Source organism: Parasteatoda tepidariorum, chromosome 3 (genome assembly GCF_982258835.1).
Source record: "Parasteatoda tepidariorum strain Cologne lab strain chromosome 3, Ptep-v5.0, whole genome shotgun sequence".
In the NCBI taxonomy this organism is placed as follows: Eukaryota; Metazoa; Arthropoda; class Arachnida; order Araneae; family Theridiidae; genus Parasteatoda; species Parasteatoda tepidariorum.
In genome coordinates, this window is record NC_141757.1 from 59,568,035 (window position 1) to 59,591,087 (window position 23,053).

The window sequence follows — 23,053 nt, forward strand, 5'->3', positions numbered from 1 at the left end:
GAATTTATGATGCTTTCAACATCACAAATTACTGTGTATAGCTCTTCATAGAGAAGGTTTGCTCTTCCAAGGACTTTCCGTAAAATTGATTTTAGCATTCCAATCATTCTTTCAAAAAATCCACCCCACCAGGGTGCAGAGGGAGGATTGAACTTCCAGTGAATCTTTTTCGAAGTAGCAAACTCTTTTAGTTTTTCGAAGTCTACTGATTTCAGATCTGCAGCCGCTCGAGCCAGATTTGTGCCGTTGTCAGAGAAAACCGTTGCGGGTCTTCCTCGTCGTGATATAAACCTTCTAAATGCCAACAGAAAGCTATCCGTGGAAAGTGAAGTTACTAACTCAACATGAATGGCTCGGAAAACCGCACAGGTGAACAGCACGATCCAACTCTTGCTTCCATCCTTCAAAAAGAGTGGTCCGCACAAATCCAGTCCAATGACCTCAAAAATCAATGCTTCTCGTACACGATCTTCAGGTAGAGGACCACTTAGCACTTCTGTAGGACGAGCACTGAATCTTTTGCAAGTGACACATTTTTTAATCACTCGTTGAACAGTTTTTCTGCATCTGAGGATCCAATACTGTTCTCTTAGAACTGACATTACAATTTGAGTTCCGGCATGTTTTAGTTCTTTGTGTTTATCACGTATAAGGCAGTGAGTGACATTATGGTCAGATGGTAGAACAATAGGATACTTAAATGTTCTCAAATCCTGCCTCATGGCTATTCTTGTTCTGACTCGTATAAGGCCTTCATCATCCGTTATAGTTTGTAAAGAAGTATAGCAAGGCTTGGTTTCTTCTGCTAGGCATCTGTTCTGCACGTACTTCATAATAACCATTTCAGCGTCTTTCATTTCTTCAATAGTCAGCTGTTTTTCGAGGTTTCGTTCATCCGCAGCACTCATGATGTTTCGATAGAATCTGTAAATCCAAGCAGTTACTCTTATCATTTTTCGATATGATGTTAAAGTATCATATAACAGAATTTGTCCTTTGAATAAATTTGTTGAAGTCACTATCGTTTTTCTTCTTTCAGCGTTGATAATGTCCAAATCTGGATCGATAATATCTTTTGGCCAGAGCTGTGGTGGATCTTTCAACCATATAGGGCCCTCCCACCATTTAGATTGCTTAAGATGCTCTGCAGAACATCCTCGTGAGGGAAGATCAGCTGGATTAAGAGTTCCGGGAACATAATTCCATTCTTCTGGCAAACTGAGAGATCTGATTTCTTGGACTCTGTTGTAAACAAAAGGGGCCCAATTTTCATTCCTTTTTATCCAAAAGAGGGCATTTACTGAATCTGACCAGAAAAATGTTGGAATAGTTTCAAGTCTTAAGTCTGACTTAACTCCATGTGCCAGTCTAGCTCCAATTGTACAGGATAAAAGTTCAAGTCTGGGTATTGTGACGGGTTTTAGAGGAGCTACTCGAGATCGAGCTTGAATGAGCTGACATGATGTCGAGTCTTCGTTTTGGCTTCTCAGGAATATGCATGTAGCATAAGCTACCTTGCTCGCATCACAAAAAATATGTAAACTTAATTTTCTCGAACCTTCAGGATTGTCCAAGAGACATCTCGGAATCGTTATATCCTTCAATTGACTTAGTTGTTTTTGCCATTTTTCAAACGTTTTTCTAATAGAAGATGGTAATTCTGCATCCCAAGTGCATTTTAGCTTCCAGCACTCCTGAAGCATGATCTTCGGTCTTAATGTTACTGGACACGTGTAACCAATTGGGTCGAATACTTTGTGAACTTCAGACAGAATTTTTCTTTTGGTTAAAGTCTCAGAGGCCTGCGATGTTTCCTTTAAGTCCAAAGTCAATGAATCAGTACTTAACTTCCAAATCAGTCCCAAAACTGGTACTTTTCTTTCTTCTTTAGGGATGGCTACTTCTTGTGAATTTAGGATACTATGCTCCCACCCTCTTAGATCGAATTGAGCTCTCTTCAATATATACTGCGATTCAGTCATAAATTTGTGCAAATGTTCTCTATCTTCAACACTGGTTAAGCAATTATCTACATAAAATGATTCTTCTAATTTAACTGCAGTATCCAGCATTGATTCTGGCGCTTTTTTCAAATGGTACCGTAGAGTGGCTCCTAATAAATATGGACTGCAAGTCAAGCCAAACACCACTCTTCTATGTTGGTAAATTTTGATCTTCGAAAGGTCTCCATTTTCACACCATAGAAATCTTAAGAAAGGTCTATCAGCTTCACTCAGTTGGATCTGTAAGAAAGCTTTTCGAATATCTGTAATGACTCCAATCTTATTTAATCTAAATCTGTTGATCACTGAAGGAATGAGCTCCACAAGATTAGGTCCTTTTTCAAGACAATTATTGATAGAGGGGAAATTTTTTATTTTGGTCGAACCATCAAAAACGGGTCTGATCTTGGTAGTAGAATTTTCTTTTATCACAGCTCGGTGTGGCAAAAAATGTTCATTGGTGGCTGTATCGTCTGGGCTAACCTCTTCGATAATTCCCTCTTGCAACCATTCTTTAAATACCGCTTCATAATCTTCTAATATTTCTGATTTCTTTAAGGACTCAACGCAGTTCTTCAATCTTCTTTCAGCAACACTTCTATAATTAGGCAAAGTAGGGTGATTTAAGATCCATGGAAGGCTCACTTCATATCTCCCATCTTCAAGTACCTTTATGTTGCGATTAAAATGGTCTTCGGTAGCTTTTGCAATTTCTTCTCTAGATTCTTTTTCACCTGGGTCTAATATCCCTAACGTATCTAGTTTCCAGAGATCCGAAATTTTAGCCTGAGCCACATGAAGGGACAAAACTATGTTGGTACTATTACTGTTTTCTGGCTGACGAGTTTTACCCATAAGTGTCCAACCTAATCGCGTTTCGAATGCAACTAAATTTTCTGAAACCGATTTAATAATACCTGTGAAAAGTTTACCGCAAACGTCGGCTCCGATAAGTAAATCTATTTCTTTAGTTTCCGAATTCACCCCTCCCATGTTTTTATAATCGCAAAATTTAATTCCTATCTTATTCGCTTCTTTTATCCACAAGCCGTCTCTTATTTTAGGAATTTCTGTACAAATTTTTTCCTGATCATAAACTTCAAAGTTACAAAAATAATCCCGATTTAAATCGCTCAAAAAAATTCTGTATTTATTATGCTGATTAGTTCTTTGTAATCCACCGAAAAGACTATGATTTAAGTTTTCTTGCCCTATTGGTTTGTAACCTACTTTATTTATTGTTTCTTTTAAAAGATACGACTTTTGGGACCCCGTGTCTATCAATCCGCGTATTACTATATCTTTTTTTCCGTTTATTAAGCGAATTGTTAACGTTTGCATTAATACTTCCGGATTACAAGTTTCATTTGATAAAACCGTACTTTCCACTTTACTATCTGTTTTCTTTTCCGGACACATAAATGTATAATGACGTCTAAAACAAATATCGCATTTTACAAAACTCCTGCATTTTTTAGCCGTATGGCCAAAGCGAAAACAAATAAAGCAACAACCGCTTCTCTTTAAAATATCCCTTTTCTCATTCATTTCTTTCATTTTAAATTCATTACAATCCCATAAATTATGTCTATCGTTACCGCAAGAAATACATTTTTCTTATTACTCGATTCATTCAATAAACCAGACGCCGTTGATATGAGATTCTTATTTTGTTTATTCGAATTCTCGTCTCCACTGCTACGCTTTGAGGAGGGGAAGGGGAAACATTCTGAAACTCGTGTTATAGACGAACTCAAGGCCGTGGCTTTTTCTCGGCTAATTACTTCTGTTTTTAAAATATCGAGGATCTCTGATACTTTCCACTCATCATCATTGCTATATTTTTTGGTTATTTCTAACACTATATCTGAGGGAAGTAATTTAATAAGTATAGGACAGAGTAAAGCCCCGTAATTTTCCTGATTAATTCCCAAAGATTCTAAATTTCTTATTTCAGTTTGACAAGAATCAAAAAGTTTTCTTAATGAAAAAATATCTGTTGATTTTTCTACTGGGGTTAAACTCAACAATTTATTCAAATGAGAGTTAATTATCAACGTTTTCTTGCCAAAGCGTTCTTTTAATGTTTCAATTGCTGATACATAATTATTATTTGTTAAACTGAATCCTTTAATCGCATCTGAAGCCGATCCCACTAAATATGTTTTCAAGTAATTAAACTTTTCAACATTCGACAAATCAGTGTTTTTATCTATGGCAGATTCGAACTGATCGTAAAATCTTTGCCAATCTGAAGGATCACCAGAAAATTTCTCTATAGTTAAAAGAGGCAGTTTCACAGAAGTTTCATTTATTCTTATATTGGTGTTTATCTTCGGTTCGGAAATGTTCGAATTTAACTCAGGTGACACTACCGAAGTCGACAGTTTTTCTATTTTTCTTTTTAATCTGCTTTTACTTCGTACAATATTTGTCAAATATTCATCACACTTTATAATTTCTGTATCGATTTCATTTACATCCGTAATACCCTGCTGAATTTCGAGATCAATTTCTTTCAATTGTTCTTGTTTTAACATTAATTCAGACATTAACTCATCCAATTCATCTATTGTAACCTTATCGTCTTGATAAATGTTTTCGATTTTAGTTAATAACTTAGTTGTTAATGACCTTATCGTAGTACGCTTTTGTTTGGATTTCTCCATCTTAATTTATAAGCGAACTATTTATACACTTAAAGTCACTATTCTATGAAACTAAATTTCTAATCGAAAATAAACAAGAAATCTCTTAATGGCGGTCCCTGTTCGGGCGCCAGAAAATGTTCAATCTAAAATGAATTCCTGTTTTCAATATGAATAGTGGAAAATGTTCCACTTACCTTTAGACCGCCAATTTGATGATTCATAAACCTTTATTGGTTTTAATTACAAATAGATGAAGATGAATTTACATGAAATGGTAAATGATGATTATAAAGTGATGAAAACATTTAGTTAGGTATTAGCGCTGCATGGCGCGTCTCTAGTTACATTACATCTACTTCTACTGTTTTTAAGTTTTAGAAAAAATAAAAAGTTAATGCTTCTGATGCGCCAGTGGCGCCATCTGGGGATAGTTTTCTGGTATGAGGGGGATGAGGGCTCGTTACAGATATTATAATCGCGTGAATAAGAATACGGATATTAGCAGAATCTGGCGCAGTTGCAAATATTCAAATTGGCGAAAATCCACGAAATCAAAATAATCTAATTGGTGGGAGAATCACATGTATGTTGTTATAGTAGTTCATTTACGTCAGACTAGAGCTGCACAATGGGTTATTGGTGACGGTCTGGGAAACATCCCTGAGGATGATCCGAAGACATGCCATTCCGAAGATGTTTTAATATGGCAACATTAGTAGCCCACAAAATATACATACCTTCATGAATATTTAAGCTAGATTTACAAAATTTTGTGCTGTTATTGCATATAATAACCAAATTGACAGAAGTTCCACGTTTATCGCTTTAATTTTTGGCATAGGGTGTTCAAAATCATAATTTTTCATTTGTAATTTATTGTTGGTCCCTCAAAACTCTTAAAGCTTTAAACTTTACTGATATGTATGAGCAAACGCACGACATTAACACTTATAAAGTTTTAAAATAATTCTCTAAACATTTCAGGAGAAATATAACAAAAATGAATTAGTATAGAAGTGTTTCCATAATTTGTCCAACCTTTGTATATTAAATCTATAATACAATTTCTTCTTAAAACAGGATGGGATGATATTGGTTACAATTTTTTAATTGGAGGTGATGGGAAAGTATATGTTGGGCGAGGATGGAACAGAGTAGGTGCCCATACCTATGGATACAACAGAAACGCAGTAGCTTTAAGTCTCATGGGTGATTTCTCTAACAAGGAACCATCAAGTGTGATGTTGAATACAACAAAAAGTCTAATCCACCATGCGATGTCTGAGGTAATTTAAAATCCTAACTAAGAGTGTTTTTTTTTATTGAATAAGTACATGCAAGATAATTTGCTAGTAAATAAGCAGAAGTATAGTTAGAAAAAGAGACTAATTGGGCAGCATTTTCACCTGAAATTATCAGAACAGAGTAAACAAGTATAATGAAAACATTTCACTATTCTTAAGAACAAACACTTTGGAAAAGGAAAAAAAGAAATAATAAACAAATAAATTAAGTAAAGCAGAAAAAAAGGAAATCCAAAGATGTTCTGTGCAAAAACACTTTTTAAATAATTGAAAAAATACCTGAAATTTGAGCAAGAATAAAGTGTATGTTGGAAGCATTTTTCCAAACAACGTTATCATAGTTTTAATAAGTAAAAAAAAATATGTGAGATTTAATTTATTTATTTGAATTATGTGAAAATGGAATCTCAAAGTGTGGTTCTTAAATCACACGAAAATGGATCGCGATATTTAATTTTAAAATAGTGTGAATAATAATATAGATGTTTTTAAAATCGCGTGTAAGCAGACAATTTTTTCAGTCCTGGGAGTGTCCGATTAACAAAGGTTTCACTTCACTGAACAAATATGCCTTTTAAATAAACATTTAGTTCCTACAAAATAAGTATTATTTTTATATTTTCTTTTCAGAATTACGTAATGGAAAACTTCAAACTTCATGGACATAGAGATGCTGGACCAACAGAATGTCCCGGTACTGCTCTTTACAACATTATTAAGCAGTGGCCTCACTTTCAAGGTGGACCTCTAGCTAACTACCGTAGAGTCTGACATAATGCTGGAATTCACTATTCTTTGGTTCCTAATATACCCTATTTTTATAAAATTAGCTGTTCTTTGCTACCTAATAAACCCCATTTTTGTAAAATACACTGTTAAATTTATTATTGTATAAACCATTTTTGTAAAATACTTTGTAAAACTTTGTTATTGAATAAACAATTTTTGTAAAATATACTGTTTAAACTATGTTATCCAATAAACCATGTTTGCAAAAATATGTTTATCATATTTACATTATGTCATGAGTGAAACTGGTTAACTGATGCCAGATCTGAAACGGTACTTAAGAAAAGTTTGTATGGATCTTTTTATTTCTTAACATGGAGAAAATTAACACAATTTCAAAATCTCATAAAATGCAAAACACTTAACATAAATAAAATTAATTAATTTTATTCGCTAAATGGCATAAATGAGTCAAGGCAAAAACAACTGACTTATGTGCTGCACTGGTTCGTATTGGTGAATAGGCTTTGCATAAGTTCGTTTTATTGCTCATACAAATGGTGAATCGGATTATCTTAATTTATTATATTAATTTAATCTTTTTTTCTTTAATATTAATTTTAAATTAATTTTATTCATAAAATTAATCTTAATTTAATAATTTTATTTGGGAGTTTTAAAATTATATTTGAATAACAAAGCATACTCATCGCCCCCCTACCGCCCAAAACATACCAACTGCCCCCCTACTACACAAAAACAGTTCACAGCCACCGTTGAAAAACAATAATTTAAAACAATGTAAAAAGTGATTTAAAAACATTTTTTAAAAATTATAGAGTCATGGTGAATTTAACATTAAAGGTACATAAGTTTTGACAGTCCTCCTGACAAAACAATAGACACTGTATTTTCTAGATTGTGGCTACTCAATATTTTGAAAGTATGTTTTGTTGGGTACCACATTTTGAGGGTCAGAAACTTAATTCATTCGCAGGAGGAAAAAATAAAATTAATCAGGAAAATTAATTTTTTGCACCTGATTTCTTAACTTTAAGTATCATCAGCACAAATTAAGGTTAGTCCTTTAATAAATAATACCTAAAAAAATTGCAACAAAGCTAAAAATTTAATTGAATTACCATAAGTCAAAAATCATATCTGAAAAGAAAACTAACTATTAAATCCTTCATAAAAGAAAACAATTGCTACTTACAAAAATAATAAATAAGAAAATGGTAATTATGTACAATTTATTATTTTTAAAAAATATACATATTATTCCCATTTCCTATTACATTGAACAAATCATTTACATAAAGTAATTAACACTAAAAGCAAACTTTATATGAAAAATACAAGATAGAATTTACAATAAATATATTTTTACAGATAACATAACAACTCATGTATTTTTAATACTGTATCTTCATTTATATATTTACGATCACAGGTTTGACTAAAAAGCTCTTCAAAATCTCGATGCATACAAGATAATCCTAAAACAAAATTAAACAGTATAAAAATCTTATATTCTTTATTAAAAATACATACTATTCGTTTTTATTAAGGATACATCATTGAAATTATTAGTTCTGAAAAAAATGTTCTTTTTTGTCCAATACCAACAAAACTTATGGAGCAAAACTGCCTTCCGGGGCATACATCGGTGGAGGTGGGTATGACTCATGGGCTCTGTTGTTTGCAGAGACAACTGTTAGGAGTATTGTGGAAACTAATACAATGAACAAGCTCACCCAAACAATCATGATCTGTGGTGAGATGGAACTGGGTACAGCTTCATAATATGGATCTTTTTGGATGTCTGAACTTTCTATTATCTTTTCAACTAACAAAGGTAACCAACTCATAACTAAAGATTTAACTTTCCAGTGCTTGACTTTTATTTTATTTGTAGCATTAATTTATGGCTTTTATTCATTAGTTGTTTGGAATGCAATTTTACAGAGTTGTAAGAGAGCACCTTAATTACAGCACTTTTAGGATCTTTCCTTTTTTTTTTTTGCAAAAAAATTAGATTGCTTGTTCCCTAATAAGTCACAACCACCAGGTTACTACCCTGAGTCTGATTAATTCATTGTTATAAAAATGCTGAAACGGAGGCTAACATTACAGATAAGGCAATCAAATATTATCCCTTTCCTTCAAGCTGTCTTTACCTTCCCAGGTATAAGTTTCAAGTGAAATATTGGTGCATGTTAAAAACAGCTTAATAGAAATTTTTTAAAGAAACTTGGGAGTCTGAAGATAAAAGTGAAATAGTAAAAATGAATAGCAAAGACAGTTATAAATAATGACTGCTATAAGTAATAATAATTAAAATTGAAATAAACTGATGTCAGTCATACATGTGACTGCCTTATTTGAATATTATATCAACTTCACTGATTAAAAATATAAATTCATCCTCATTTTCACATGCATGGAAGTTTTTCCAAGCTTGTTTTAAAGCAAGTACACTTCCAGCTCATTTTTGCTTCAAAACAAATCATACAAGATACAAAAAAAAAAAATCTTTAAATCTTAATGTTTTTTTTTTCAAAATAAACTGGGGGGGGGGGTAGAATACTATTGAGTAAAACCATCATATAATCCCTTTTTTAAACCAAGGTGATCACAAATACTCATGACCTTGGTTCACCTGATTTTATTGAATTTTCATTATTAATTTCTCAGCCATGCTTCATTTTTAAAAATAAAATATATTACAAAACACTTATAATTGCTATTCCAAGTTAAAAAGGTTTCTTTTTTTAGAAAAAAAGCAATTTTTTTTTTAAAAAAAAATTAGATTTTTGGTTCTAAAAAGTACTTTAAACTCAAATTAATTAACTCTTCCTGACGTTTTGGGTGTTTTAAATAAATTCCTTGACATTTCCCTGATTTTTCCAGATTGATAAAATTCCCTGACTTTTATCTGATTTCCCTGTTCTGCGTCCTCCTTGCAAACGCACCACAACCAAAATGTACAAAGCTATATAAGTTCAGAAAAAACATGCCTCTCTCATTGGACAGTAAAAAAAACATATAGTAAATGAGTACAGTTTAAAAAAAAAATGGGGAAATCATGGGGAAAGAAATTATGAATTGAACAAATAATTAAAAAATACCTATTTTTATTAGTAAGCAAGGAAAATAAATTAATATACAACAAAATTAATTAGGGGAACCCCAAACTGTTGTTAAGTCTTCAGAAGTGAGCTAACCATTGATGTTGGAGTTGATTAGATCCTATCTGACAGCTGAGGTTCTATTCAGCACCTTTCTAAATGGTATGAAGTGGGTGATAGTACAGGAAGGGTAATTATTAACACATTGGAACATCTTTCATTCTTTCGTGAGGTGCACTTCCAATGGATACCATCCCACATTGATATACATGGTAATGAGATGGCAGATATTTTGGTTAAAGAGGGTGCTGGTAAAGCGTTGGACACACCTGATTCACTAACTTATTTGGAGCAGTTCTTAAGATCTAATAAAGCTGAAAAGTCTTGGACCACCCCTTCTGTTCACCAATGGTACCAGGGGTGTTTCATCACTCAAGTTTCGTAGGCGGGACCAGACGGCCATCACCAGGCTTATCAGTGGACATTTGAGTTCTCTGTCTTACTCAAATGGAAAAAAGGTTGTTCAAACTTGTGTAAAGTGTGCTGACCACCAGGCCACCTCAGACCATATACTAGATTGTCTGAAGCAAGATCTTTTCCAAAACCCAATTCTAGTATTATACTTTCTTAGAGGGACAGATTTCACAAATTTATGCAACAATATGAACAACATGAGATATGCAACAACATGAAAATAAATTAAAATATAAATAATGAATACTTTATAATATAAATAAATGAGTCCGGAAGATTAAAAAAAATTAACAGTTCACTTAATATGTTAAGAGAAGGATAAAGTTTACCTTTAAAACCAGGATTTCTAATCCCACTCATCATCATCTTCATCACTACTACTGCCACTCTCATCTAAACAAATATTCATCAATACAAATGAATAATCATAAATCATCAAAGACAAATTAATAATCATAATAAAAATATTAATTTATTGCACAATAAGAGGAATAAAAATGGTCAATCATTTTATGCATTGCATTTAAAATGTATGTTTGACAAATATTATCCAGCCTCATTTATTTTTAACAATAAACATACCAACACTTTACAATACAACACACTATAACCGGTCTTTAGACCAGTTATGGTATGCTCAATGTCACTGAAACAAACACAAAAGCATCTAGTTCTAAGAACACTTTGTGGCCAGACATTTTTTTAAACTTTTAAAGTATGGGAGTTTTGTGAGTTGAAATTGAAAATTATTCAAATTTCGGCTAGGAATTGAAAATATTATTAGTATCATTACTTATACCAGCTTTGAGCTAAACTAGCTGCAGAAAGTATCTTCTCACAAATAACTCTGACAATAATAAACCTTTATAAAATACAATTCCAAAAATTATTTCAGCACAATTTTTGCAATTCTTTTTATTAGGGGTGCACTATTGTTTTCAGAAGAGGATTACAGAAAAGAAATTTTAATTTTTGGAGGCCACAATGATTTCAGTTTTCTATGCCAATTATTAACATCTTTAATATTTAAAAAAAAATCTTAAGTTATAATCATTTTAAGCATGCTTTAATCACAGAAAAAACCTCAAAATGTTAAACAATTTAAATCTTTTAACCCATTGAATAAGTATAGACCTTGTAGTGGGCAAGTAGAAAATATGAGAGAACAGTTTTCGAAAAAGAAAGACAAAAATCGCCACATTTTTTGGAACAATATACAAATAACATTTTACTTTTAAAGTTGCTCTATTTAAGTAAAAAACAGCAAATTTAATCACAAAAAGAATAATGAAATAATTTCAATTTTAGAATTATTTTATTTAGAAAAGAAAGTTTTAACAGCTTCTAAAATAGTTTTACTAATGGAGCACTTACCAACTAATAATAGTTTGAGACAATATGTAAAAAATATTTATAGAACCATTGTAGTAAAAAAAAAGTAGTATCAATTAGGTAGTTAATACTCTTTCAAACCAATATTTCATTAAAAATTTTAATTAAGTTAAAAAATTTCAGTAGTAACCAAGTTCAGTTGGGTTGTATTAATCTCAAAATGAAAATTAAGTGAATATGCCACTTTTATTGCACAAAAGTAATTTAGTCGATAATCCCTCAATTTAATATTTAAGGTTATAGTTCAAGAAACTGTGTCAGAACCTGCAGAAGTGCTAAGTAATACCCATGAAGATGGTGAAACAGAATCATTACCGGTGCAAACATTTGCAGAAGGCTTTGAAACAATAAACAACATTCTGTATACCCAGGAGTGTACAGAAAATGAACAGCAATCTGTTATAAATGTCAAAAAAACATTTCGTGCATTGAAAAAAAAAGAGCCTATTAAAACCATAATTTTCAAATATTTTAAATAAATAAAAATGTTCATTCTTTAGCACTATAAGAAGTTTTACAATATGAAGATAATCTTTTCAATCAGAATATTTTATACTTCAGCTTATTAATTTTCATGCCCATTACTTCTTTATTACTTATGCATTTTCAAGTCATTTTTTTATGTTGACCTGCATTAATTATTTTCTCTTATTTATCACTTCCAATGATAATCCCATGAGAAACAATCAATCAAGGTTTTACTGTATTTTAAAACTTGCCCTTGTATTAGTAGAAAATGGGATGTTCTGCTCATGAATACAAATTCATGTCAATGTAAAAAGCTGAAAATCAAGACAAATGAGGGCAAAATACTTTTTAATAGAAAAATCAAGAACATCAAGACAACTAGTTAATACCAGAAATTTTGATTTTATAATAAAAAAAAGCAATCCAGCAACAGCCTGTTGTGGAACAGGGGGGTCATGGAGGATAGAGCTCCACAATTTCATGATCAACGGCATGATTGTGGCAATGTGGTCAGCACTGTGCACAAGCCGCCTCTACTTCCCAGACAAGCTGATACCCATCGATCTGAAGCCGGGTGGACTTCTTGCCACCACTAGAGATTGAAGCCCAGTTCTGCACAATGACAGCCCAGTGACTTCACCACTGAACCATTGTGGCTTTTAATTTTATAATTTTGGTGCTTTTTAAAAAGTGTATTAAAATTAGTTTGAAAGGCTATTGTTAAATTTCCCATGCTAGTTTTGTAGTTTTTTTATGGCCATGATTTATTTAATTTTTGTTAGGAAGAGAAAATGCCACACATTTATCATTTGGAGGCTACATTTGGCCCCTGATTGCATACAGGTTAATCTATCTACTATTTATTACCTGTATGGTGAATGGCTCGATTTCTTTCCTGTAGAGCTCGAGCTAAAGCACCTGCCAAACCATCCATTGGTGCAGCACATGGAGCCGGACGAGAATCTTCAGAAACCTACAAAATGCATAAACTCTCAAATACCTCAAAAATTATTTACAGCTTTTTTTTAAGGAATAAAGAAAAGAAAAATTATACAGCAAAGTTTCAAATAAATCCTTGAAAAAAATAATAAAAGGAAACATTTAATTATATGAAAAGCACCAATAATGAAACAAGATAATAATAGAAAGCATGGATAAAATACTTTGATTGTCGAGTTTAATATTAAGAACATAAGATTTAAAAGGTTTTTTTGAATGAAAATCATGTTTGTTTGTTTTTTTTTGCAATAAAATATCTAAAACTCAGCTGAAGTGAAGCGAGACAACATTGGTTGCTGTTCATACCTAATTTAAGAGTGATTAGCGTAAAAATAAAAAAAAACTTTTTTAAAATAATGTACAAGTAAAGTTGTTCTTATACTTACGGCTTTTAAAACAACTCCTTGCCTAATTTGATTTAAAAGAGCTCCACGACCATCATTTACTTCTTTGGGAGCATCATTACCATTGATTTCAACATGCTGAAAAATAGCCACACAATATATTACTACTAAATTATTACACTATTAACCAGTAAACAAATTACAATAAAACTATTGTACAAAACAAACATTCCAATTTTTCCTGAGACGTAGTAGATAAGTATAAAAATAGTTTAGTGTCTAGCAGAGTAAACACATTTTATATTTCTGCACTCCTGCTTATATGTGCCTGAATATTTCCAATAAATCATGACTCTAATATGTTCCCTGATTAGTGAACTAATTATAATTTACAAAAAAGATAAATGTTTGTTCAAGAGAGTAAATAATTTTTTCAATCAACCACAATTCAAGAGTTTAACTAAATTACTATTATTTAGTACAGTTATTAAAATAAACTGCCTAGCTACATGTTATTTTATTCTTATAGTATTAGTACGTCTACATTCTTGTCTATGCTGCTCAGTATTAATAGAAAGAATAGTTTTGAATTTCCATCTTATTCATACAAAACTGAAAAATTAACTTGGAGTACAGAGAGCTTCAAAATTGTTTTTTTGTAACCGCATGCTTCAGGGAAAGGAGGGGTCAAAATGGGAGTAAATAAAAATTGATTTTACATAGAATGTATAACATGATTGCTGAGTGTTCTTCTTTTATTAAGCTGATTGTTTTTCGATTTTGATTTTCAATAATTTAACAAATTAATGGTTCAGATAAATTGCAAATTTTCTACACCAGAATTTAGGTTTTTGGTAGTAATTGTCAAAACATAAGTTTAACGTGACGTAACATAAATATGAGTTTAAAGTCAAAATAATTCAAAAACATAATTAATCAATCACTTGTAATTTTATATGCATGTTTATAAGTACTTCATATTTCTAATAGCTAATAATAATCCTTACACCAAAATTTTGAATTTTTGACACTTGTCGAAAAGGGTTTTTTGACATGACAGATAAAAACATGGTTAAAATTGTATAAAATTGTCAATTGTCAAAAACTTGCAAACCTTGGATGTAACATGAGGCAGCTCTTATAATTTTGAACATAGATATTTATAGCAGAACTTCAATAATCTGTAGCTCATTTATCCTAATACTCTTGGTTAATCAAAGTAAATTCCAGAGAGGTTTTTTTTCTTTTTTGTCTTTTTTTTAAATTTTAATACCGAAAGTGACAAATAAAAAAATTATTTTTTGAAGTGGTTTCACTTAGATTTGCAGCTATTTTCAATGTTTCATTCCCCTTTTCATTACAACTAGAATATTTCAGTTTCATCATTATGGCTACCAATTCTGCTTACAGAAAGTGTGTTATACTACATGTGCAAGAGAAAATAATATTGTAATGCAACTAAAATGTCAGGAGAAAGCCATGCAAAGTATCCAAAGGAATATAAATAAATGAACAGAAAGTGTGTTATACTGCATGTGCAAGAGAAAATAATATTGTAATGCAACTAAAAAGTCAGGAGAAAGCCATGCAAAGTATCCAAAGGAATATAAATAAATGAAGCCAACTTTGGAAGTCAATGAAGTCAGGTAATGATTCAGAATCTATGCTTGTAACAAATTATCAAAAACAAATACTTACGTGAAGTTCCTTGCCTTTTTTAATCTGATCTAACAAAGCTGATCTGTTGTCGATTGGTGGAGCCTGCTGCTTCGTAAAAGCAGGATTGGATGCAGGTTTGGCTTCTGGCATAACATTTGGCGGAGGGGGAGGGGGTGGAGGAGGTACACATCCACCTAATGGGGCAGGAGGAGGTGGCGGGGGTGGTGGTGGAGGAGGAGCAGGACTGGCTTCTGCTCCACCTCGGACAGATCGATGAGAAACGGGATTAGACGATTGCTGAAAAACAGGAGGCACAGAAGGTGGAGGAGGCGGGGGTGGAGGTGCAGCAGATCTTGTTTGTGTATTCCGTGGGGTACGAGGCGTATGAGGTACTTCTCTAGTGGGGACTGGTGGAGGAGTACCTGAAGGAAAAAAATTTGATACAAAAATAATAAATCATAAAAGACTATTAACTATTTCAGAATATTAAAATACAAACATTAATTCATGTATGGTATGCACAAATGTCTAACTTCAAGAACATACTTTCAACCCTCTTGTTATATCTTAAGATATTACACAAATATATATTACAGTAAAAAATACAGCACTTCATTATAGATCATTTCATATTTTTACTTTTTAACATTAGCTATGTGTTTTAATGACATTAGTCAGATGCATTAATTTGTTATTATTTTTCAACTTTTTAGCATTATTCAAATTTTATGAAAAAGATTCAAGTAATTTGTTTTTTGAAAGTGTAAATGTCTAATATTTCTTTTAAAATCTAAGCTTTTAAGTTGGACTTATTTCAAACAGCATCAATGTTTTTCAATTTAAGGGGTCACAGTACCTTTGCAACAATTTTTTAAAATAAAGGTATAATCATTCATTTTGAGGATGCTTTACATGCTCATTTAAGTTATAATCAATAATTTATCTTCAAAAAATGATTAAAGTGTTTAATTGTTTGTAAATTTTAAAAAAAGTTGAAAAAATTGTAAATTTTTAAATCCCTAAGGCTTTTTTATTTTAGCATATTTTCAAAAAAAGTTTTTTTCATAGTGCTTGCATTATATACTTAACAATTTTGTGCATTCATTTGTTGATATATCAATTAGAATATTTTTTATAGATTATTTTGTAAAAAAGTAGAAAAAAAAGAGTAAAAATTCCTGTTAGGTATATATAACAAGCCGTAAAAATTGTAATACTTCATAAAATGCTTATTCCATGCACAGTTTAAATAAGTGTATTATACTCAAGATAAAAAAGTTTACTTCAAAGCTTTATCTTAAATAGAAAAAAATCCTTAGGGATTTAATTAAGATTAAGACACAAAATTATCATCTATGCGAAAAAGCACTTTAAAGTCAGACTGCTGGGCAAGTTTCTGTATTAGAACAATTTAAAATCATTCATAACTTTTTAAGAAATGTAGATAGGGAGATGAATTTTTTTCTGTACATTTGAAATACTTTGAAGTTTTATTATAAGCAATAAAAAAAAATTTGGTATTTTTGTCATTTTTTGGGTACTGTGACCCCTTAAAATTAAACTAAAAAATTTGCAAAACAAAATCATCAATAGCAAACTGCATATTTAATTTTTTTAATTAAACATAAGAAGAAAAGATATAAAAATAAATAATATAAGAACATGTCAACTGCTTATTTTAAACGTTTTTATTTTAACAAAAATGAGTGATGTGAGTTCTTGTTCACAATTTCACGCTCCCCTTTAAATGTAACATCTATAGATTTTATGCTGTATGAATGTTAAAATGACATTAAATATTGCCCAATTAAACTGTACAAATATTGTCTTATTAAAAATCAACACTTTGAGAAATCAGTATCAAATGCATAAAACCATTGATGAGTGGTTTTTGGTTTCTTTTAGAAACAAAACTTGAGTAGGCTAGGCACATAATCATTAAGAATGTAATTTATAATATTGCTCTTAAAACCAATCTAAAATGACTGATTTTTATTAAAGGATTACAAAGAGCGGAGGTTTCCAAATGGTGTTTCGCAGAACCTTAGGATTTCATATATGAGTCTCAGGGGTTCCGAGAGATAGGACGTTTTAAATCAGTTATAATTTTCAAAACCTGTTATTAAATTTATACCTAAATAGTTATCTCTTATTTATTTAATATTTCTGGTATTTTTAAAAAATTATTATTTAAATAAAATACTTCTGCAAAAATAAAGTAAAATTTTAAAAAATCTATATTCTAGTAAGACTATATTGAATGAATAATGAATGCATAAATAAGAAATTGCAGTAGTATTTTGCAACAAATAAAAATTACAATGAAGTATGTTTTGCTGATAGCCATTTCCTGATAATTATTTTTGCTAATTTTCATTTTTATTTCAACAAAAACCATATTTCAGATAATTTATTTTCAGTTTATGCATGCAGTAAATTCAAATATATGCTAAATTAGATGTCGCTCCAGACCAGTAAATTCAAGTTTCAGACATAAAACTAAGTTCAAAGACTAGTATTGATAGAAAGAAAGAATGAAAAACTTTCATATTTCATCCATTCATTAAATATTCAAGTCCATCTTTGAATAATATATTTACAATTACTAATGAAATGTATTCATTAAGCTTGAAGTTTTTGTTCTAAGAAGGTTGATAATTTATAGTTCCATAGTAAAAAAAATATTTGGGAACCGCTGATGTAAAAAAATTTTGCCAGCAAATTAAATAAATAAATAAGAGAAAAAAATTGCACATTCAGGGAACATTTTATTAACATTTAATTAATACTTTTATTTATTTCTTATCCAATTCATTACCCCAGCAATTAATAAAATTATTTAATTTTAGACTAATATGAAAAGTTTATTTAGAGTGTCACTTTATGAGTAAAAAAATTTCATAATCCTGAAACATCTATAGCAAAAAATAAAGCAACATGATAACGGCATAAGAGTATTACTCTCTTTTCCATAACATAATTATTGAAAATATTCATCTTATTCGTCTCTAGTATCCAAATATAGCACTTTTTGTATCTAAATATACTAAAAATCTTTTAAACTAACAGCAACTACAATGATAAAACATCAATTAAAAAAAATGAAGATATAGAAAAATTTTAGACTTTTCTGAAAAATCACATCATATTCTTTTTGAAAAGGTGGGACATTTTTTCAAAAAACAAAACTAAAAAGAGAAAAGTATTCATATAAAAATTTAGCTACGAGGTGCATTCATTTTCTTATCCCTGCAATTTCAGTGTAACATTTTTACTGTAAAATTTTATAAACAGAGCTTCGAGTTGAATTTTTATATTTATTTATTTGAAAAAGACTTACATTTTTCAGCAATTTCCTGTTTAGCTTTCTCAACACCGCCATGATTTTCTAAAAAGTCATAGATAAAATTTCGAGTTTCAAGGTCATTTAATTCTTTATCTGACACTCCAGCTAGTGTGAAGAATACTTTTAAATCTTCATCCACATTTTCGATCTGTTTAAAAAAAAAATTTGTACATTATATTAATATTAAAAAAAACTACAGTATATTATAAAAACAATTTAGTGTAGAAGTTAACTGAGAAAATGACTTTATACATTTATATGAAATATACATTTGAAATATACATTTTATAAAAATAAAAAACTTATTGACTTACATCAAAGCCTTTTTTAGGATCCCATCCAACGTGTTGCACATGCCTAAAAAAAGTTTGAAAAAAGTTAATATATTTAGAGTAATAACAATTATCGCTTAATAACAAAAACTTTTCCATTTTAAATAACTAAGTTAATATTTTAATATCAATGGGAAAATGTAACATTACATGAAATGTTTAATACTATATATATATACAATGATTGAAAACTGTTGCTTATGGAAATTTCTCTATTTTAGAAAATGGGAATTAACTACATTTATTAAGTTAATAGCAACATCAATTATGAAATGAAGGAGAAAGGATAAACACCTTTTACTATTTAGTATATGTTTTTTACTGTGTGAAATGAATTTATTTATAAACCGTCTCATAAGTGATAGGGAGGAAAAAAGTTGTTTTTGAATAATTAGTGAAAAAAAGCTAATTTAAAAAATATTTTTATCAATTTAAAAAAAATCTTAAGTATGTCATCTGTGTCATAAATTCATTTATTCGAAATTTATATCCCTCAAAATATTTCGATTTTTTTTTCTTTTATAAAACAAAATATGAGTAATTGGTTATAATTAAATTAAAAAGGAAATAAACATTTGTTTTAGACAAACCATAAAGTGCAAGTTATATATCGTATTAAAGTTTTGTACTTTAAGATACTACTTTTACAAACAAAAAACTCACATAAAATTTGTTGGAGTACTTATATCATCCTTTGTTAACTTTTTCTTTTTCTTCTTGTCCTTTTTTGTATCTTTACCATTAGCAAGCGATTGAGTCGATTGTGATTTCGCTTCTGTAATTTCAGGAAATATTTAAGCAATCTTATTATAATATATAAAAGTAAGCTTTTTATGGTGCAGAAAAAAAAACAGTTTTTAAAATGTTCCAAAAACAACAATGCAAACTCACTAGCAGCGATATTAATCCCAGCATTTGAAGGTTGAAGACTGTTTTGTTGCACACGTTTTCTTTCTATAAGGAAATATGCAAATTAAATAGTAATGGTGAAAATCACATTAAATAAACATTTATGACATAATGTAACTGAATAGGTATTTGAGAAGTCTACATAAATTAAAACATTTATAAGAATAACATGTTCAGTAATTTTAAAACATACAAAACAATGTATAAGAATAAATTGTTATTTAAAAAAATCTTAGCACGTTGCATAATTTATGATTATAGGAAGAAAACAATAAGAGTACTTTAAAACATAATAAATAAATCCTCATTTAAAATTCACAATTAATTTACAGAAGCTAAGATGGCTTAACCCCTTTCAGTCGGTTAATTTTCAAGAAAACGGTCATAAAAGTGCCTTTTTTTTTACACACACACACATATATTATACACGTATTTGATTAGTGCTGACATCTAGTTTAAAATAAACTAACTATCTACAATTACCTTAAAAATATCCTGGTACTGCCATCTGGTGTGTAAAATGAGAAATAAAATGTTTTCCGGGCAAAAGAAATGAATTAGTTTTATTCTTATTGGCACGTTACTACTGAACACTCCAGTCCGGGAATATCACGGGAGTGAGAAATAGAGGACGAAACCTCACCTCGTCATTTTCACGGGAGCGAGAAGGAAGGGTGTGGCAACTCAAGCCACGAATAAGGTTAAATCCCCACAAAAGGGATTTCTACTAGGCGTCTTCCCTAACCGAGGGAGAATTCAATTAGAATGAAACTTGAACTGGCGAGATAAACATCTCGTGGAATCGGAAAAATCCGATTTGAATATATAATGCATAATCAGGAAAATTTTATGTTTATTTGTGTTTATGTTTAGTGTTCCTATTGTTATGTTTAAATAAATATATAAAAAAAGGAAAATTTGGAAAATTATTACGGAAATACGGACATGCTATCACGATTGAATGGCGCAACCTAAAGGCTTGATAAAATAAATATTACAATTTGGTGACCAACGGACGTTATCTAGTATGGAATTAGGAAATTGTGGTGATTTAGGAATTACGAATCTATGAAACTATTACGAGAAATCTATGAATCACGAACATTCATTAATTGGCACGGAATAAACATAGTCGATGAAAATATCTTCAGATAGTGAAACGCTGAGATTTGAGGTAGGTCCATTTTTCTTTGTTCCAATTTATTGATATATAAAATGGATTTAGAACGAATTAAGGAAGAACGAAAAAGGTTAAGAATTTCATTTAGTAAGCATTTAACTAAGATAGAAAATACGATAGGAATTGAAATTTCGAATGAATATACGAAAGAAAGGAAAGTGAATGAGCTTTTGAGCTTAAAATCTCAGCTCACAGAAAAATTAAATGATTTAATTAAAGCTGATGATGAAGTGCAGTTAAAAATTGAAATAGAGGATATGGCAGCTGAAATAGATTTAAGTGAAGAATATAAAGATAAGGGTATTGAAGCGAAATCGAAAATAGAAAGGAATTTAGAAAATTTAATTGTTAAACCACAAGGTGTAATTCAGATAAGCGAGACAAATGTCGCGGCAAATGTAAATAACTCTGTTCAGTTTGTACCACATAACGTGCAAAATACTTCTAACGTTCCAAACGAAACTAAAAATATTGTCAAACTCCTGAAACTAAATATTCAAACTTTTTACGGTGATTGTAGTTATTTTTTAGATTTTTGGAATTCTTTTGAAGTTGCAATACACAATAATGCTTCATTATCGAAAATAGAAAAGTTTACATATCTAAAATCCTATCTAGGAGGAGTTGCATTAAGTGCAGTATCGGGATTTTCACTTACGGATCAAAATTATGACGCGTCAATACAATTGCTGAAAGATAGATTTGGGCGAACTGATATTATAATGTCAACACATATGCATAAACTGTTATTAATAGATCCTGTTAAATCTTGTAATAATATTGTTGGATTAAGAAAAATGTATGACGCAATAGAAATCCAAATTAGATCTTTACAATCACTAGGAGTAGCTGCAGGAACTTATAGTAATCTCCTATGCCCAGTAATTCTACAAAAATTACCCGAGGAATTGAATTTAAATTTTAATCGGCAACGTAAAACAGGTGAATTATTCGATATTTCTTTGTTGCTTCAATTTATTAAAGATGAGGTAAATTGCAGAGAAGCAGCATTATTATTAGCGAATCCTAAAAATGCAACTGTTAGAGATTATTCACTTAAAAATAAAACAGATCAAAGTTACCCTAATAGGCCTCATTATTCGAACGCTAAAAGGAATGATTATTTGGGCAATAAATCTAGCGCCGCAGTTTTAGCTACACACGTTGAAGAACGATATTCACACCCTCATAAATTTGACTCTTACGCGAAAACAAATTACAATTCAAAGCGAAACTTTAATACTTCCTATTCTGATAGACATGTGAATAATTTAAAATGCATTTTCTGTTCTAAAAATCATATGAGTCACGATTGCTTGTTAAATGTGTTTGAGAAGAAAAAAGCTTTAATGTCTAAGGGCTTATGTTTTATATGTTTTCAAAATCATTTAAGTAAATTTTGTGATAGGAATTATCAAAAATGCAAACAGTGTAATTCTTCTTCTCATAACTCTCTAATTTGTAATGGGAACGAACATAATGAAAGAAAAAATGTTTCGGCGTCAGCGGTTGACGCCGTGCAAGGGGGGAAAGGGGGAATCCCTGAAACTCAAAATGCTATATCGTCTATGATTTCTCTTTCTTCTAAACAAAATAAAACAAAGAGGAGCGCTTGTAATTCGATCTTATTGCAAACTTTTTCGGCGGAAAGCAAAACAAAACAAGGAGTTAATATTCAATTGCGTTGCATGTTAGACGGAGGGGCGAATAAATCTTTCGTTTTAAGAGAAATAGCTGAGTCATTAAATTTAGAAGTGATTAATAAAGAATCACTAATTATTTATACATTTGGAAATGAAATCGCAGAAAAGCGCACATATGATGTGGTCGAATTAACATTACAAAGTATAAAAAATTCAAATCGAAAAATAAAAATACAAACGGTGGTAATCGACTCGATTACTTCGGCACAAATTAACATTCCGTCACAATGGGTTAGAAATATTGCTATAGAAATGGGGATTGAATTAGCTGATGTTAGTACCTCCAATAAAATACATGTTTTAATTGGTTCGGATTACATATCACAAATTTTAGGTGAAAGGAACATAAGAATTAGTAAAAGATTGATCGCAGTGGATAGTATTTTTGGAGCTTTACTACAAGGACAGGATAAGGAATCCAATTCACCG

General features: G+C 30.5%; 1 protein-coding gene across 3 annotated transcripts in view; it reads right to left on the reverse strand.

Annotated features, from left to right (window-relative positions):
- Nucleotides 1–7,923: 7,923 nt before the first annotated feature.
- LOC107445439 (actin nucleation-promoting factor WASL) overlaps nt 7,924–23,053 on the reverse strand; it is a 33,336-nt gene continuing 18,206 nt past the window's right edge. For all 3 annotated transcript variants that reach the window (XM_016059826.4, XM_016059827.4, XM_016059828.4), the window contains exons 6-14: nt 19,724–19,786; nt 19,496–19,607; nt 18,815–18,857; nt 18,495–18,648; nt 15,194–15,576; nt 13,538–13,633; nt 13,020–13,125; nt 10,622–10,685; nt 7,924–8,186 (exon numbers count right to left, since the gene is read on the reverse strand). In XM_016059826.4, the coding sequence (XP_015915312.1) occupies nt 10,639–10,685; nt 13,020–13,125; nt 13,538–13,633; nt 15,194–15,576; nt 18,495–18,648; nt 18,815–18,857; nt 19,496–19,607; nt 19,724–19,786 (1,004 nt within the window). In that variant the 3' untranslated portion in view covers nt 7,924–8,186; nt 10,622–10,638. The remainder of the gene's footprint in view (nt 8,187–10,621; nt 10,686–13,019; nt 13,126–13,537; nt 13,634–15,193; nt 15,577–18,494; nt 18,649–18,814; nt 18,858–19,495; nt 19,608–19,723; nt 19,787–23,053) is intronic.